Source organism: Urtica dioica, chromosome 8 (genome assembly GCF_054948205.1).
Source record: "Urtica dioica subsp. dioica isolate 48M chromosome 8, U.dioica_male_clone48M_v1_H2, whole genome shotgun sequence".
NCBI classification, from domain to species: domain Eukaryota; kingdom Viridiplantae; phylum Streptophyta; class Magnoliopsida; order Rosales; family Urticaceae; genus Urtica; species Urtica dioica.
The window spans coordinates 39169248-39187397 of NC_142763.1; the positions used below are offsets into that span (position 1 = coordinate 39169248).

Consider the following 18150-nt stretch of genomic DNA (forward strand, 5'->3'; position numbering starts at 1 on the left):
GCATTGTTACTTCCCTAGCGAAAGATTTTTTCGAACGTTACTTACTTCGAAAGTGCGCGCAATCTATCGGTTCTGGAATCAACCCTTAGGTGAGAGAACATTAACCTTCTTTCAGGAAGGCTGGATTCCGTATCTATAAATCATTTCCCACTCGAGTTATGCTCTGAGAAAACTCCCAAGACATAAGTTGTGATTAGCATGAATAGCCTTTTAGCGAATGAGTCAAAGAGCTCAGTAACATAATCCAGTGTCCATGATCACTTCAGGATTTAGATCAAGTCTCACTGTGACCATCATAGTGGTCTCGGTTAGTGTTTCGTAACGGTCCTTAAACGACACATCTACACCAAGACCTGTCCAAGTCGTACACTTACCACAAGTGTAGAATGCTCCCACATAGTGATCAGCCTTCACCCATGTGTTCCACATATATGACTTTAGATATAGTTTTTCAGGCGTATATCAGTCATCGACCATGTTTTAGCACACCGCCCGAACTCAGGTGCCCAACACGTGACTCGGTTAGATACGGAGGCTATGGAATAATGAATGTTTAATAAATCTCATTAAATAAGAAATAACGCTTTCAATTCAAATAGATAATAAATGTCAAACTTTATTTTATTAATAATTTCAACGAGAATTTACATAAGTATCTTCTCGTGGGCAAGAATTCCTAACATAATTTTCCTGGAGTTCGTCACTACCTTGCCCAGGTCGAAGCTCTGCGCTTTACTTTGTTTCGTTAAAGAGGATTTCATTTTCTATGCAAGAGAGATCACCTGGGTATTAGCGTGTTGTGGGCTTAGTACTGAGGATGTGGTCTCTGGCCCATTATCCAAGATTAGGTTATTTGTAATGAACATGGGGGTTGGGCCGGGTTTGGGCTGAGAGTTTGTGGGTTGGATAATGGTCAGGGTATTAATTTCAGCCTCCTCTTTTAATTTTTTCATCTTTCATGTATACTGGGACTTGTGCACAACTAAGTGGGTGTGGGTCTGGGAACTAGGAACCTCGGGCTTAGTCGAGTGGGGACTAGTTTCCTCTTCATTACTTTTCTTGGTACTTATTCCAATCAGCGCCTGGCGGCACTCCTCCCCAAATCTCCCGTCTGGTCTCTTCAGCTCCCTTCCTTCAGATTCCGCTGCCATGGGCTTTGTCGGAGGTATCTGTTTTTTTGGCTCCTGATCTGTACGCTTTGCACCTTTAGCCGGAGATAAGAACTCCCCTGGTCTCTTTTTATCCGTTTAGAGCCAAGGCCCAAAAGCTTTCGCCAAGTGTCCATCATCTCCTTTGACCATGATTGGTTGGGTCTGACAGCCACAATTCTCATGAGTAATCGCTCCACAGTTGAAACAAATGGGTGGTAATCTCTCGAATTGAAACTCCACCCAGACCTTTTTCCCATCGCAAGGTACATATCGTCCTGGGCTCAGCGAACCAGTCAACGGCACAGCAGCTCTGAATCTGAAGAAATTGTTGAAGATAGCCTCATTCGGTTTGGCCAGTTTAAAGTCAATAGCTCTCCCCACCGTGGCTGCGACTTTCAAAGCATTCTTCATAGTGACCATTGCATGAGGCATTCCAACCGCGTGCACCCACAGGAGTAACTCCTCCATTTTCTCATTTCTCCAGTTTCCCGAAATTGGCCATTTTCTAACCAAAATGATGCCCTGAGCAAGGCACCAAGGATCCCTGAAGATGACATAAAAGCTTTCCTCTTTCTTTTTACACCATAATTGGAAGTAAATCTCCTGATCATTGGCTTCAAGTACTTTCAGGCGCCACCCCTTGGACAGACTCCACAACCCCTCTAGGAGGGGTCCCAGAGCATGTCGCCGGAGTGGCTTCTTCAGAACTAGCCTCCCAAGGATTCCTTCCTCCGCCAATGACGATGCCGACTCTTCTTGCGTCTCCCAATCATCGTCCTCGTCCTCCATACCAAGCAGGTTGGTATGTCTTGTCAGTTCTTCCATGGTTGTGTTGTCTTCTTCCATCATCTACCCACGGTAGTCTCACTCGGAACGAGCGCTTCTCACAGAGGAGTCTTTTGAATTTGTTTACGTTTAAAAAATTTTATTGTTTTGAATCCTTTAACTGTATCAAAATGTACACAATTTTAGTAACAACAAAAAAAAAATGTGCAGAATACCGTATTTTTGAAATTTCGGAATTTTACCAATATTCTTGAAATTTGCACTTATAAAAACCAATAATAACGTCCTTTACTCACCTTAATTTACTGTGTAATCCCCAGCCCGATGCTAAGTTTAAAAATAAAAGCCTATAATGTTTGCCAGGGAATTGCTTATAATTATGTTTGTTCTGCTCTTCCGTTAAGACATATGACCATATTTAATGTTATTATTAATTTTTTTTAGGACGCTCTAACATACTAGCTTTTTTAAAACTTAGAATTGTGAAATAGTCAACATTTTAGTAATATTTGATAATTAGCCAATCTTTGATGTAATGAGACATAATTACCCTTATTTTGTCCCTAATTTTTTGCTAAAAATAAATTAAATGAAAATAATTTATATATACCTAAATACTCTCCCTCCCTCTCTCTCTCTCTCTCTCTCTCTCTCTCTCTCTCTCTCTCTCTCTCTTCGTTACATTTTTAGCCATAACGAAAGTTGAAAAAAACAGCATCGCAGTTCATAGTCGGTAACAATTGTTAACAGGTTTCTACCAGAAACCTATTAACAGTTATTACCAACTATTAGTTGAAGCATAAACTTATTAACAGTTATTAACGACTATTAACTACGTTTTTTTTTTTTTTTTTTTTATGTTTTTGACCTTTGTCCATGGCTAAAAAATATGACAAGAGAGAGATACATAGATAGAGAGAGAGTGAGATATATGAGATCCTAATAATTAGTGAATTTGAATAATAAATTAGATTTTATTAATTTCGAAAATAAATTATATTAACTGATTAATAAGGGTAAAAATGGTATAAACAATGTGTCGCATAAGCAGAATGGCTAAAAATAAAAAAAAATCTGAAACGTATGACAAATTGAAATTCTTAAATTTGAATAGTAGTTACAAATCTCTTTTTTTTTTACCTTGGTGATTCTGTTCTTTAACAATTATTTTAGTAATTCTATTAAGAAAATTTTACTTTTTCGAAACTTTGTGCAGTTGTAATTTATGTAAAACTTCAGTTCTGTTGCTGGCGAGATTATTTATGCACTTAACATACATAAACAAAAATAAAATAATTAAGAAACAATAAAGTTTACAACAAAGATAACTCATTGGAATGTAATTGTGAAATATCAAACAAAGATAACAAAACATCACATGGGATTGTACTATTAACAACATCGATCCACAATGCTCGGTTTGAACATACTTCAGGGATTTGTTATGTCTCAATTTTGTTTTGGCTCTTTTTAAAATAAAATAAAATAAAATAAAAAAATGGGACTCCAATGGAGCCAAATGGCTAACTAAATACACTACTTATGAATAACTTAGAGCCGAAGTTAGGTTGATGAAATAGTCCTCGCTGCAAGGAATCGTGAGGCCTCCGGTCGGGTGGTCGAACCCAAACTCTTCTTCGGCACGGCTCAACAAATCTTGAAACAAAGGATGGTTCAAGAAAGATATTGGGATTACAAACCTCTTCTTGTGTTCTTCACCAACATAAACAGCCAAATGGCCTTTCGGGACATCATGGCTTGTTGGCGAAACCGTCCCATATCTCGCTGAGTTTGAGAAGGTTCTCTGAAGTTTGTGCTTGGCTTGAGCTATTCCCTTCAATCCGATTCCCATCTCAAAAAAGAAAATAAATTGACTAGAAACTGTGTTGGTCAATTGCTATTTTTGGGAAGAGAAAAAAAAACTGTGTTGGTTTAGTGGCAGTGATATGGTTGAGCGTGTTGTTGTACTCTTTGGTTTGTGTTGGCAATTATCAGCGCCCACAAGCAACTACATGTATATACAAACATATATATAGAGGGAGCGTCAAAACGAGGCTCTTCAAAACCTTAAAGGAAATTAAATTTATGAAAGAATGTTGAGGAACACATCAAGTGAAGGTACTGGTGAATATTCACATGGTATTGTCTAATGAGTCTACAGACATAAATCCCTACCAAAAAGTATAATAACAAAATAAAATTAAAAGTTAAATAGTTTAGCAACTTAATAGAGATAATAACTATATAAAATAAACTTGAGCTTCTATACACCATCTTTTCTTAAAATACTGCACTGTATTAACTTTCTTTTTTAAGTTGTTTACATATTGGCAAGTGAAAGGACCTAAATACCCTTTTATTGATCAAGATCATCAAAAAGTTTGACACTTCGTCGAAAATTCCATAAAACTGAACAGATTATATAAAAAAAAATCCTATAAAATCATCAAAAATTTTAAGAAACCATCAAAAGCTTAAACTTGGAAATAGCATCGGAAATTGCTATTAGTTTTATCAAAATTTACAACATTTCAGAAGAAGAAAAAAAAAAGGAAATGACCACAAGTAGTAACAACTTTGTACTTTTGACCAAAATAAACCAAACAATATTTTTGGACACTTTAATTAGTAATTGTAGACATGAAAGTAGTTATCTTAAACTATAGACTTATAAGTCTACAAATAATCATAATTATAGATATATAAGTCTACAATTACAAGTAGAAGTGTCCAAAAGTATAGTTTGACTTATTTTGGTCCAAAGTATCAAAGTTATTTTTTGGTTGAGGCCATTTCCCCAACAAAAATTTATTTTCTAATAATATCCATTTTTATAAAAGGGGTAATTAGGATAATAACTCAATTTCCCACACTTCTTTAAAAAAAATAGTTCAGGTTTTATTTTATTAAGAAAATAGCTCACCAAACTAAAGTTAATTAAATTAATTATTCAGTTAATTAAATTAACTGTTCAGTTAACTTAATTAATTTCGGTATGATAGGTTATTTCTCAAATAAAATGAAACTTGGACTAACTCCTTAAAAAGAGGTAGAGAATTTACTAGTGGCAACAAATACTTGTTTTTTAAACCATTACACTATATCCAACTGTAGTTGAAAAACTAATAAACATACGTTAGAAGGGAGTATTCCGTGAACACAACTTGAAGAGCATGAATATAAACTTTCCAGTGAATAAAACGAATGTTCTTAAAGAGAGATGGAGACAGTTAGAGAATAAATGAGAAAGAGAAGAAATAAACCTAATTAATCAATTTTAATTTAAAATTTCGGGCCAAGGGTATTTGAGTCATTTTAAGTCCGGATTTGAGTCTGGTGAGGCAAATTTGCTAATTAGTATATATGTATATATATATACAAGTTTTAGGAGGTATGTAAGAAAACAAATTATTCAGAGGAGACATATATATTTAAAAAAAAAACAAAAATTTAGCGATATAAGCCACATAAACATAAGCGTTTGCGTTTTAACCAACGTTTTGTAATTTTTTTTTGTAAATAGCCAAAAACTATTCTAAATATTTCGTAAATATTCATATTTACTAGAATTTTACTCTTGTGTTTTTTATTATTTTGATAGCGTAAATAGATTTATGTGGCTATTTACAAAAAATTAACGAAACGTTGGCTATTTCAAAATTTCTAATGTTTCATATGGTTAGATAGCCACTGGATCCAAAAATCATATAGCTTTTGGTTTAAAATATGAAAAATTGATAAAAATTAGTAGTTAAAAATAATATTTCAATAGTTCAAGGGGAATATAAGTCAATATTTATGTCTCAGTGTCTAAATTTTAACGAGAATAAAAACATTGTACTATTTTCAATTAAGAGTATTTTATGGGGGAAATTGCATCAACTAGTAGTAATTTTGAGAATTTGGACAAATATAATAGAAACTATGTTTTTGACACTTTTACTAGTAACTGTAGACAACAAAGTATACAGTTGTCGTAAATTGTAGATTTAAAAGTCTACAATTAACAACAATTGTAGATATATAAGTCTACTGTTACAAGTAAAACTGTCCAAAAACATAATTTTTATTATTTTTATCAAAAGTATCAAAATTGCTACTAATTAAGTCAATTTCTCTATTTTATTTTATGGTGTAGAGAACTCGAGTTTATATATATTGTTTTTGTAATAAAGCACTGCCCTTTTTGGTGTTAAGAGGAATGTCCTTGGCCGTGTCCCTAAACAGGACAGCGTAAGTCGCGGCATCTCATGAATAAAAGCATTGTATTTGGACTATGGGCTGTTCAGTGACTTTTCTTTTCATTTTTAGCTATCCAATTACTTTTTCCTCGAGCAATTTGCTACCCACAACCCAGATATATTATCCAAAACATTGTCAGTATTCAATAGTTTCTTCTTTTAGCTGCTTTTGGCTTAATCATTTCATTTTGGGTCCCTTATTGACTAGTTCACATGGTCGTAAAAAGATTTGTGACTTGTTGCGGATCTAGTTGAACCAATCCAGTCTTATGTTTGTTTCAAGAGACCTCTCTCCTTTCTTAATTCAATATTCTATTCATGATTATAAGAGATTTTGCTCAAGGTTTTTTCTTCTCGGTTTTCATATTCAACAGATTGAATCGAATCTTGCTTGACCAAGTGACGTTCGCTTGGGGGACTTGGCCAGCTGGACAAGTGTTTGATAGTTGGATTGAATTTCTGAATATAATTAAAGAAATCTTTAGGATTGCGACCGAACACAATATTAATTGCTAAATTTCTCTGGCCAAAAAAAGAAAAAAAAAACATTCGAACATGCCATGCTTTATATTGGATTCACTCGTCCACCGTATAAAAACCAAGCAATTAAAAGTTATAAATTTCTGCTTTCAAAAAAAAAAAAAGTCATAAATTTCTTATTATAATAACCAAACAAAAAGTAACCTAATACTGTTGAAAAAATTATTATTTACTGAAACTTTGTGACGGACACATGGTTAATTTGATAATATCTTCCAACTCGAGAAACCAAGAGACAATCCCTCTCAAACTCACGTCAAAGTGTAGCTACTACTTATAGAGAACGAAGTGAAAAGTGCATGAACTAAACATTTTTGGCAAAAATAGAGGAAAGATGACACACATGAGGACTTTTTAATTCATGGAATCTTGCGTCTTTGTATGGTACAAACCCACTCTTGAATTGAGTGTCGACCTAAAATATATTCTCCACAATTTCATTGAACTGAGGCCAAAATATCGTGAGTCGAAAGCGAGTGTATCTCTGATTGTCTTTCTTTCGTAGTACCATCCGTGTTTGATATTTTAGATGTCTCACCCGTAAACAGGGTTTGTTATGTGATTCCCATCAACCTATCACTGCCCATTTAAAATCAAGCACATACTTAAAAGCATATCCAACTTATGACTTGCTATCGTCACAATACATGTATTACAAATACGCAAACTTACACGTTTGGAAATTAATTTTTTTTTTTTAGGATTTTTTGCGCAATTAGCTTATGATTTTTTTTTTTTTTTTTTTTTGCTCAGACATGATTTATCATAGTCACATTTCGGTCCCTAGACAAAGCAAAATAGTCTACAATTCGAGTTATAACAATTTAATTAATTTCATTTCAGAGAAAGAAAAAAAAAATTAAACTTCTGCAATGAAATTCAACTCCGCTGCTAAAAATATATCTACAAACGTGATTACTTGTATATAATTTTGAAAATTATTATTAAATTACTCTGAAAAATTTAATAATTACTATAACTTAATCTTAGTATATACAATGTAATTAATTATTTTTTAAGTTCATAGATATATTTTAAGTTGTTTGGGTGTTGAGTTTTATATAAAAAGAAAAATAAAAAAAGTTCAATTGATTTAGAAAAGGACTAAAATACTAAAAATGTCAATAGTTTGAAGACCATTTTGCTCCAGAAAACAGCTTAGGGACCAAAACACCACTTTTATATTAGTTCATGGACATTTGCCCAAAAAAAAAGGACGTGTAGCTTTCAATCAGCCAACACCAAATTAATATTCGTCACAATTGTTTTAATCAGCAGGCAATTAGTACAATAAGGATACCCGTATGGTAGGCCAAAGAAAACTACAAAGACAAATTACGATAACAGTACCACGAAAAAAATATTCATCATCCAGTTGGCACAAAACCATGTGATTTCTCTCGACATACTGTCAAAACAGAAACCCCATTTCATTTGTCTCTGGACCAACCACTCCAATTTGAGATAAATGGCCTAAAGATTTCTTGACTCTAATTATGTGTATTTGCCATAGATTATGGATTAGAGTGACCAGTTTCAACTGGATCTCAATATCCAAAGTACTAAGTGTATGTATATCCACTAACTATACCGACTACTTTTTGTTCTACCCTTATTCTATCTTGGATATATCCAAAGAGTGTCCCTAATGAGAGGGTCAGATTTTTTTTTTTTTTTCATTAGGCAAAGGAAGATTTTTTCGCTAACCCAAAAATCTATCGCATTGCCAAGTGGATTTCTTCTGTGTTAGCTATTGCTTCCACGCAGAATATAACGTTTCTAGTCTATGTTCTATCACCCCAATGATGACTTTGGAACACTACATGTGATTCCTCACAAACTACATGTTCCAAAACTAGGCCCACCTCACTTTACACATTCATAGTTCTGTATTCTTTCCCACACATACACACATATATAAACGGATATGACTCCGATTCAAGAGCAACAACATAAACAATCAAGTCATCTTAGTCCTCAACTAAAAAAAAAATCCCTAAGCTCTCTTCTCAGTTAGCATATTCTAAAAGAGAGAAACACAAATTCAAAATACAAGAATGGGAATCCGCGTACCTGGTGTTGGCCAAGCTAAGAAGCTCCTCAAAAGGTCGTCCCTGCCAGCTGTCGATGTACCGAAAGGCTGTTGTGCGGTTTACGTTGGAGAAACCGAAATGAAGCGGTTTGTGATCCCGATATCGTGCTTGAACCAGCCTGCGTTTCAGAGTCTGCTCAGCCGAGCTGAAGAAGAGTTCGGGTATAACCACCCCATGGGAGGTCTCACCATTCCCTGTAGAGAAGATGTGTTCATTAATCTCATTCGTGTCAACGCCTGAACCGTGATATGAATGAACGGACAGACTTGAATACTAGCGAATTCGACTCCATTGGCTGTCACTTACAATTAGTTGGTTATTCCCAATTTCAGCTACAAGGGAAACCTTTCAAAAACAAAGAAGGAAGAAGATATGTAGATAGAATCAGAATAGGCTATGAAAGAGCAGCTTCGATATTTTGGAGAGCATGTGATTTCAAGTTAATAATTTGTATGAAAAGAAGATCTAACCTTTTATCTAAGGTCTTCTTCTAGGTAGATTACATTGTTGCTAGTCTTCTGCTACAACTATTTTACATGTCAAGTTGTAGTAGATAATTTGCTCAGAATACATACTTTATAGTTTCTACATTATGCAATAACTAAATTCAGTTTACAAATTGAATGAGAAATTCTTACCAGTAGAATAAACCTGTTCAAGAATCACATACTGAATCGACCGCCTCAACAGTACTTGATGAATTAGTATCCACTAGATAGCGCTTTGTCACAGCGTTACTACAAAACGAGGGACCCTGGAAAACTTATGTTCATCACAGTGAAAATATTTGGTACAAACAGAACACAACCTACACGTGAACACCGCAGGGTTTGTCTAGCAGAGCAGAAACAAGAAATCTGAAATGGACTAATGGTTTGCATGAATCAATTACAATAACAGCTTTACTCACCAACATAAATGCAATTGGTTCAATATACAACCCTGCCACAACATGTGCCCTTGTACAAATGGGTTTATTTCTCTTGCCAGTTTCATTCTCAACAGGAGAATAATAATAATACATTATTATTGAGATTATTTGAATAAGGCCTTCATTTGGGTGAATGTGGCCCGAGATCAGCGCATAAAAAAAGCATTATATCATAGAGGACAGAGGAACGTGGTTACACATAGGAATATGAAGTCAAGTTGGCTGATTTCCACTAGGCCAAGTTTGGTTCTTCACGGGCTTTAGAATAGCTTCCACTTCCGATAGAGTTTCCTCATCCTTCCCCGCACTCGAAAGTTCCAATGCCGCAGCTACATTCACCTTAACCTGAGAACAAAAATCACCCGATCACATTTATAAAAGAACGGCGAATGTGTAATGGCTATCAAATAGAACCATGCCAAGTTAAATTAAAAAAAAAAAAAAAAAAAAAAAAAAGTGCATTTTCCATATTCTGGCCCTTCGAGTTAAATCTGAACAATATGTAATAACAGATGTGTGTAGAATCTAAATCTTGATAGAGACCTGTTCCACAGAGTTCATTCCAACCAACACTGATGATATATCCTTATTTGCCAAGCTATATTGCATGGCTAACTTTGAAATATTCTTTCCCTTCTCCTTGCAATGGGTTGCAGCAGCTTGGCATGCAGACTGTAGACACGTAGTAAGCAAAAAATTATAATTAGATTGTGATCATAATCTACTTAAGAGTCAGAATTAAAATAAATAAAAAAGTTATAAGCTTCATTTAGGCAGAGAAACTCTTCTGTATTATAGTTCTGAAAAACCCAAATTAGTTACATATCGATGGACCAACACATTCTGTATTAATAAAAAATAGTAAAAAAAATAAGGTCTTTTAGCTATATAGCCATTTGACTTATAGCGTTTTGTATAATAGCCAACTTTTTGTTAATTTTCTGTAAATAGCCACCTCAACTTATTTACGGTGCTCAAAAAAACAAAAACAAAAAACCCAAAATAGGTGGGAATGTTTTTGGGTATTTTTGTCTTTTTGAATGCCGTAAATAAGTTGATGTGGCTATTTAAAAAAATTTACAAAAGGTTGGCTATCTAGCAATTCTTAGACTCGGTGGCTTATTTGGCTAATTTTTTGAAAAAAAATATCTTAACAGACAACAACCAAGTGAATCAATTTTCTTTTGTTTATTTACTTATTTTTTAGGACGAAAACCAAGAGAGGGAAAATAAAAGGTCAACCTTGAGGTCAGCTGAAGCTGGGTGCCATTCCGGTGGGCCACTATCAGTAAGAAGTCCCATTGCAAGTGGAGAAGCACTGATCACCCCAACACCTTTGCTCTTTAGATAAGGTATTAAATCTTCCAATGTGGAGTCATTAATACTGTAGTGGCAATATGAAAGAACCACATCCACTGTCCCGAGTGGTACCCGATCAAACACATATGTAAAAACACTAAGTGGAAGCCCGGTGATGCCAATGAAGTGGATCTTCCCAGTTTCCTTCAGCTTTATAAGGGCAGGAATTGTCTCATTGACTATCTGTCAACAAAAAGGAAACCAGAATCTGAAAGCTAAATGAAATTACTCTGTAACCATAAAGACAACGTTCAAACAGCACTAAACATTTCCGTTTTACATCTTAAATGAAAGATATTATCTAGCACTGGAGCCAGAGACGTGAAAAGAAGTGAGAATAAAAAATAAAAATAAAAATTGACCACCTGATCTAGAGAGCCAAATTCAATATCATGGCATTGAAGGATGTCAACATAATCAAGTTGTAATCTTTCCAAGCTCTCCTCAATGCTTTTAGTCACTCTTTCAGCGCTAAAGTCAAAACCCTCTGCATATCGCCCACACTTGGTCGAAACAATGTACTCATTTCTTGAAACACCTAGTGCTTTTAGTGCCTTCCCTAGGACTTTCTCCGACAAAGTTGATCCATAGTACCTTTTGAAAAGAAAATCCCACCAGCAGTGCTAAAGGTCAGACCGTTGATGTATAGAACTCAATGTTGCACATTCAGTACAAGATTAAACAGACTCTAGTTTACTATTATATCATATACGATATTATTCATTTGCTCCACCAACTTTTGACTAATAAGGTTCACATTGCTAAAGTAACAAAGATTCATGCTATTATTATCATTTTTCTTTGGAATTAGATAAAGCAATAAAACGCCAAATAAACTCTGGAACTAAACTTGAAGGTAATCAAACGAACTATTTACCAGCTTCCACATGAGTTCAAATATTACATTCCTTTTCAACAAAGGAGTCTCTCTAAAAATATAACTCAATCTGACCCAAACAAACACAGTCAATCGTTTCTTGTAAGGATAAATAATCGCCAACCAAACACCAATTTCAGCTGCATCAACCAAACAAAATCAAGTATAGCATCCGGTTCTATCGCAGGAACAAGAATGAAATCTCATTTGCTAATCAACGAAGCACACACAAAGTCAATAGCAAATTCAAGCTGACACGAGATCTCATTGATTTTTAACGGAAACCACACACACACACTCAATGGCGCGCAGATATGAAATTCAAGCACGTACGGAGAGGTGTCGAAGAAGTTGATACCGCGAAGGAAGGCCTCGCGGACTGTGGCGTTGGCGACTTCCTCGGATACGGGACCGAAGACGTTTCCCAGCGGAGAGGCGCCGAATCCGACGCAGCTGAGGTTGAGACCAGTATTGCCGAGCGGTCGGAGTTCCACTTTCTCGGCCGGAGAAAAAGATGCCATTTGTTGTTCTGATTCGGAGAGAGAGCTTTTCCGGGAAAGTTCTGAAAGTGAGTGATCGGTTCTTTCTCTGTAGCCTTGCTTTGTTGATATATATTCGCTCTCTCAACAGTTTATTATTTTAATTCCCAGATCAGAACAAATAGAAATGAAATATAGTACTCCTATTTAATTGTTCTGAGTTCACTTCTGACAATTGATAGTATAAAAAAATCATAATAATAATAATAATAAGCATAGCCACTTTCGGTACGTTAAAACTCTAACTTAATAATTAAGAAAATAATCTAAATTAAAATCTGCCCCATACTCTACAAAAGGTAAGAGCTTTATCCTTAATATTTGAATGATCCGCTATAATTTTAATTTTAATTTTAATTGGCTGCGTAGTCATCTAAAACACTAGCAATTTCGTTTTAGCCAACCTTTCGTTAATTTCCTGTAAATAACCATCTTGCTTACGTGGCAGCTTATTAATTGAATTAGTTTTACATTTTTGCCCTTACGCTATTTTAAATAGGCAGTTTTTTTTTTAATTTTGAATTAATTATTGAAACCGAATAGGGAAGTTTTCAAATTTGAAATTTGAATTTTGAGCAGATTTTGAAAGTTGTCAGCCCATTTATTGTTATGTATTTGGAAATTTTCAGCGTTGAGTTTAGGTAATTAGTTTCTATTTTCGTTGCAATTCATTATGGATAAAATCTGTAAATATATTCTTCATTCATTGATATTATTTTGTCTTTCATATATTCATAATTTCCAGAATTTTCGTGCCCAAAATATTTTCAGAATTTTTTTCAGTTTATTTACACGATTATACTGTAAATATGCTTTGTATTTACAGTGAATATACGGTAAATATGCTTTGTATTTACAATGAATATACTGTAAATAAGCTTCGTATTTACACGAATATACTGTAAATATGATTTCTATTTACACGAACATACTGTAAAAAAAATGTTCTTCATGGAGTCCATAATATCGATCGGGACCTTTGGACGCATACTACTCTCTTCTCGGAAAATTCAAACAGGGAGCACGAGAGAAAAAAAAAATCAGAGCCTGCGATTGAAATTAAGCCTTCAATTTTAATCAACAAAAATCAATTTAACAACTTCAATTCATCCAAACCTATCAGACCAAACAGGGAGCACGAGAGAAAAAAAATCAACGACAACGCTTAACCAAGCAAGAACGATACAATCATTATCGAGAAAGCCCCAATTTTATTGCAATTCGGAACCCAAACCCTTGGGTTCAAGAGATTCACGGGAAATACCTTCTCAATTTGATGAATTCCGACGGTTCTCTTCGTAAGTTGTTTAGTTTGTTTATGGACTAAAGACTAATGTTTTATCATAAAGCTTCAAACAGACACGGAAGAATGAATGAATGTTTCAACTTTTTATTAATGAATAAGCAATTACAAGCAAGAGTCTTCATGAGACTTTATTACATCAAATGTACAATATAAAGATTACAACTCTTCTTTTTGGCACTATTGACAACAAACTCCCACTTGACTCAAAGAAGATGTGTGTAGTCCTTTATGCCTAATCCTTCTCGATGTTGGTCGAAGACCTTGTTCGCTAGGGCCTTGGTGAATGGATCTGCTAGGTTGTCCACCGTTGAGATCTTCTTCACTTCCACGTCTCTGCGTTGCACGATCTCTCGAATCAAATGATATTTCCTCTCCATATGCTTAGAGCGCTTATGGCTTCGAGGTTCCTTTGAGTTAGCGACAGCCCCACTATTATCACAATAAAGGGTCATGGGCTCGTCGACATTTGGAACAACTTCCAAATACTTAAGGAATTTTCTAAGCCATACAGCCTCTTTGGATGCTTCACAAGCAGCCACATATTCTGCTTCCATTGTGGAGTCAGCAATGCAAGATTGCTTAGTACTTCTCCACAAAACAGCTCCACCATTAAGGATGAACACAGATCCCGAAGTGGATTTCCTGGAATCCTTATCCGCTTGAAAATCGGAGTCGGCATATCCCGTCATAGTCAGGTCAATACCTGAGTATGTAAGCATCAAGTTCCTAGTTCTTCGAAGATACTTAAGAACATGCTTAACAGCAATCCAGTGCTCGGGTCCAGGGTTGGATTGGAAATGGCTAACTACGCCAACGGCGAAACAGATGTCAGGTCTAGTGCAAAGCATAGCATACATGAGGCTTCCTACGGCAGAGGCGTAAGGAATTTTCCTCATGTCTTCAATCTCTTGTGCAGTCTTGGGAGACTGGTCCTTAGAGAGTAAAACTCCATGCCTAAAGGGTGTTTGGCCCTTCTTGGAGTCTTGCATCGAGAAGCGATCCATTACCTTATCAATATAAGATGCTTGAGAGAGCGACAGTGTCCGGTTTTTCCTATCTCGAAAGATTTGGATCCCCAGAATGTACGCGGCTTCTCCTAGATCCTTCATATCGAATTGCTTTACCAGCCATACCTTAACCTCAGATAACTTACCCACGTCATTACTGTTGGAATTGATCTAGGGTTTAAGAAAAAGTTTAACGCTTCGTTAAGCGGCGGAATTTTAAAAATTTTCTTTTTCAAGTAAAACGGTTTTTACTAACCTAGACAAAGAGCAAGCACATGTAAATAAAAACTATTATGAGCATAGAAGTTTACTAACCTTTCTTGAAGCTTGAACTTTGAGAAGCTTTTGGAAAGCTGCAACGCTCGTCTCCATCGCAGCACTTCTCTCTTTCTTTCCTCGGCACCTCGAGCAACCACGAAAGTTTCTATCACTAAATCACTCGAAATAAAAGGAATTAGTGAGTGGGCACTTTTAAACACTACGACTTAAGAACGAGTCTTGAAGTCGCAGAGCTAAACTCTAGGTCAAATGAGGACCTAGTGCCAAAACAATGAAACGAAATTGACTAGAGAGAGAGAGGAGAGGGGCGGCCAAGTTCTAGAGAGAGAGTCTCTCAAATCTCTTAAACTTGGATGAATGAAATGTGTGGAATGAGGCTCCTATTTATAGGAGAGGTCTCACCTTCAATAAGGTAGTTTCCTCTTCTATAGAATATCACATATTCATGAGCAAAAATCCCTTATTTCCCATTCCATTTGGTCGGCCAAGGCAGCCTTCTAGAGGCTTGGATTTGTTTCCTTTTTTGTTCCTTGCCTTGCTTCTTTCTCAACTTGGGCGCCTACCTCATTTCCCTTAGAGGAAATTTGTTTCCTCTTTTTCTTTTGGCAAGTATCTTCATACATTTATGCACAAAATATTCTCTCTTTCTCCTGGGTATGTTGGGCACCTATTACACTCTAGAAAGGCCTTCTAGAAGCTTTTCCATTTGTTCATGACAACATGGAAAATGCCCATTAAGAATTTTCAATAAAATTCTTATGAAATGAAATTAATTCACAAGGCCCAATTATTTTAATATGGCCGAGTGACATTAAGTCATCAAATGAACTTGTCAAAAAAAATTATTGACATTCATTTCATCCTATGTCTCAAAAGACAAAAATATCATTTTGACAATTTTCGTTCTTGTTTTGATTTAGCTTCCAGTTTAACTATTCCTACTCGATGTGATTCGTGACAGTGACCTCATGGATCCAAATGAACAAAGCTTGAGCTAAAATACTTGGACTCAAAAGTTCACAAACCTTTTTCCAAGTTTAGCTTAATGTCAACTGACTCCACTAAAGAGTTGACACTGAAAATCTCTCGGTTCAAATGAGTGGATCCACATAATATTATCAGTGTTTACCCTTCACGAATATCATCAGCTAGTCGGGATTTACAAAATTACCATTTTACCCTTCTAACTGTTATTTCCTCAACTCATTTGTCGCTTGTGAATAAGTTAGAAACAATGTATTGACGAGGAGCTAACAAGTCACATTGTTTCATCCAAAAGAGTCAAGACTCAATTTGGACACTGGCCAGTTCATTTATTCACACTCCAAGGAACAAAGCATGAGGTGATATACATTGCATTTCAGCAATCTTGTACATGAATTCCATATCTATGAGAACTTCACAAAGTTACTCCTGACATTCTCACAACTTAGTACTTCACCAATAGGCCTTGTTCGGAATCACATAGTGAGTCCGAACTCTGACTTTCTCAAATGAGAATACTAAGGTGTGAAATGACATGTCTCATTTCAGGATTAAGGTAAGCACGATGCAATTCATACGTAGTGACTTCGAGACATAAGAGGTTAAATGGTTTGTTCTTATCTTGTCTCTAGAAGTGCACTGGTCAATTCAGTACCTTCGGAAGATACCTAGAAGAACTATAGAGTCTCCAACTCTCAATGCCTCATAACCAGACATCATAGATTCTTCTAACAATCGTACTGAGGTCAATAGTCCTTTGACCCTTAGATTGCAAATATATTGTTTTAAGCAAACTACGAAGAGTTTGTTCATGCAAATCTACATTTGTCTCTTCCTAAGTTGTTTAGTTTGTTTATGGACTAAAGACTAATGTTTTATCATAAAGCTTCAAACAGACACGGAAGAAAGAATGAATGTTTCAACTTTATATTAATGAATAAGCAATTACAAGCAAGAGTTTTCATGAGACTTTATTACATCAAATGTACAATATAAAGATTACAATTCTTCTTGTGGGCACCATTGACAACAAACTCCCACTTGACTCAAAGAAGATGTGTGTAGTCCTTCATGCCTAATCCCTCTCGATGTTGGTCGAAGACCTTGTTCGCTAGGGCCTTTGTGAATGGATCTGCTAGGTTGTCCACCGTTGAGATTTTCTTCACTTCCACGTCTCCGTGCTGCACGATCTCTCGAATCAAATGGTATTTCCTCTCAATATGCTTAGAGCGCTTATGGCTTCGAGGTTCCTTTGAGTTAGCGAGAGCCCCATTATTATCACAATAAAGGGTCATGGGCTCGTCGCCGTTTGGAACAACTTCCAAATACTTAAGGAATTTTCTAAGCCATACAGCCTCTTTGGATGCTTCACAAGCAGCCACATATTCTGCTTCCATGGTGGAGTCAGCAATGCAAGATTGCTTAATACTCTTCCACACAACAGCTCCACCATTAAGGATGAACACAGATCCCGAAGTGGATTTCCTGGAATCCTTATCCGCTTGAAAATCGGAGTCGGTATATCCCGTCATAGTCAGGTCAGTACCTGGGTATGTAAGCATCAAGTTCCTAGTTCTTCAAAGATACTTAAGAACATGCTTAACAGCAATCCAGAGCTCGGGTCCAGGGTTGGATTGGAAACGGCTAACTACGCCAACGGTGAAACAGATGTCAGGTCTAGTGCAAAGCATAGCATACATGAGGCTTCCTACGGCAGAGGCGTAAGGAATTTTCCTCATGTCTTCAATCTCTTGTGCAGTCTTGGGAGACTGGTCCTTAGAGAGTGAAAATCCATGCCTAAAGGGTGTTTGGCCCTTCTTGGAGTCTTACATCGAGAAGCGATCCATTACCTTATCAATATAAGATGCTTGAGAGAGCAATAGGGTCCGGTTTTTCCTATCTCGAAAGATTTGGATCCCCAGAATGTACGCGGCTTTTCCTAGATCCTTCATATCGAATTGCTTTGCCAGCCAAACCTTAACCTCAGATAACTTACCCACGTCATTACCAATGAGTAGTATATCATCGACATATACCACCAGAAACACAACTTTGCC

At 35.9% G+C, this 18150-nt stretch overlaps 4 protein-coding genes across 4 annotated transcripts; 1 reads left to right on the forward strand and 3 right to left on the reverse strand.

Moving 5' to 3' along the window:
- Positions 1-1247: 1247 nt before the first annotated feature.
- On the reverse strand, positions 1248-1997 carry LOC149389722 (uncharacterized protein At4g02000-like). The gene has a single exon (XM_089622705.1). It carries the CDS (start codon positions 1995-1997, stop codon positions 1248-1250), a length of 750 nt encoding a protein of 249 aa, XP_089478831.1.
- A 1252-nt stretch (positions 1998-3249) lies between these two features.
- Positions 3250-4011, reverse strand: LOC149389723 (auxin-induced protein 15A-like). Its single transcript, XM_089623069.1, has one exon. The coding sequence runs from the start codon at positions 3787-3789 to the stop codon at positions 3478-3480; it is 312 nt and encodes a 103-aa protein (XP_089479195.1). The 5' UTR covers positions 3790-4011; the 3' UTR covers positions 3250-3477.
- A 4352-nt stretch (positions 4012-8363) lies between these two features.
- On the forward strand, positions 8364-9430 carry LOC149389724 (auxin-induced protein 15A-like). Its single transcript, XM_089621977.1, has one exon. The coding sequence runs from the start codon at positions 8776-8778 to the stop codon at positions 9049-9051; it is 276 nt and encodes a 91-aa protein (XP_089478103.1). The 5' UTR covers positions 8364-8775; the 3' UTR covers positions 9052-9430.
- Positions 9431-9685: 255 nt separating this feature from the next.
- On the reverse strand, positions 9686-12655 carry LOC149389725 (NAD(P)-linked oxidoreductase superfamily protein). The gene is made up of 5 exons (XM_089621976.1): positions 12312-12655; positions 11467-11695; positions 10985-11284; positions 10286-10414; positions 9686-10087 (listed from the first exon to the last, which is right to left on the reverse strand). The coding sequence occupies exons 1-5, from the start codon at positions 12497-12499 to the stop codon at positions 9956-9958; spliced, it is 978 nt and encodes a 325-aa protein (XP_089478102.1). The 5' UTR covers positions 12500-12655; the 3' UTR covers positions 9686-9955.
- Positions 12656-18150: the final 5495 nt, after the last annotated feature.

What these genes read in the sequence shown, in the direction of transcription:
- LOC149389722 (XM_089622705.1), bottom strand. Translation starts at nt 1,997, where the DNA reads ATGGAAGAAGACAACACAACCATGGAAGAACTGACAAGACATACCAAC.
- LOC149389723 (XM_089623069.1), bottom strand. Translation starts at nt 3,789, where the DNA reads ATGGGAATCGGATTGAAGGGAATAGCTCAAGCCAAGCACAAACTTCAG.
- LOC149389724 (XM_089621977.1), top strand. Translation starts at nt 8,776, where the DNA reads ATGGGAATCCGCGTACCTGGTGTTGGCCAAGCTAAGAAGCTCCTCAAA.
- LOC149389725 (XM_089621976.1), bottom strand. Translation starts at nt 12,499, where the DNA reads ATGGCATCTTTTTCTCCGGCCGAGAAAGTGGAACTCCGACCGCTCGGC. An exon ending in AACTTCTTCGACACCTCTCC is followed by an intron (nt 11,696 to 12,311) that starts GTACGTGCTTGA and finishes TCTTTTCAAAAG; the next exon opens with GTACTATGGATCAACTTTGT. An exon ending in GAATGAACTCTGTGGAACAG is followed by an intron (nt 10,088 to 10,285) that starts GTCTCTATCAAG and finishes TTTTGTTCTCAG; the next exon opens with GTTAAGGTGAATGTAGCTGC.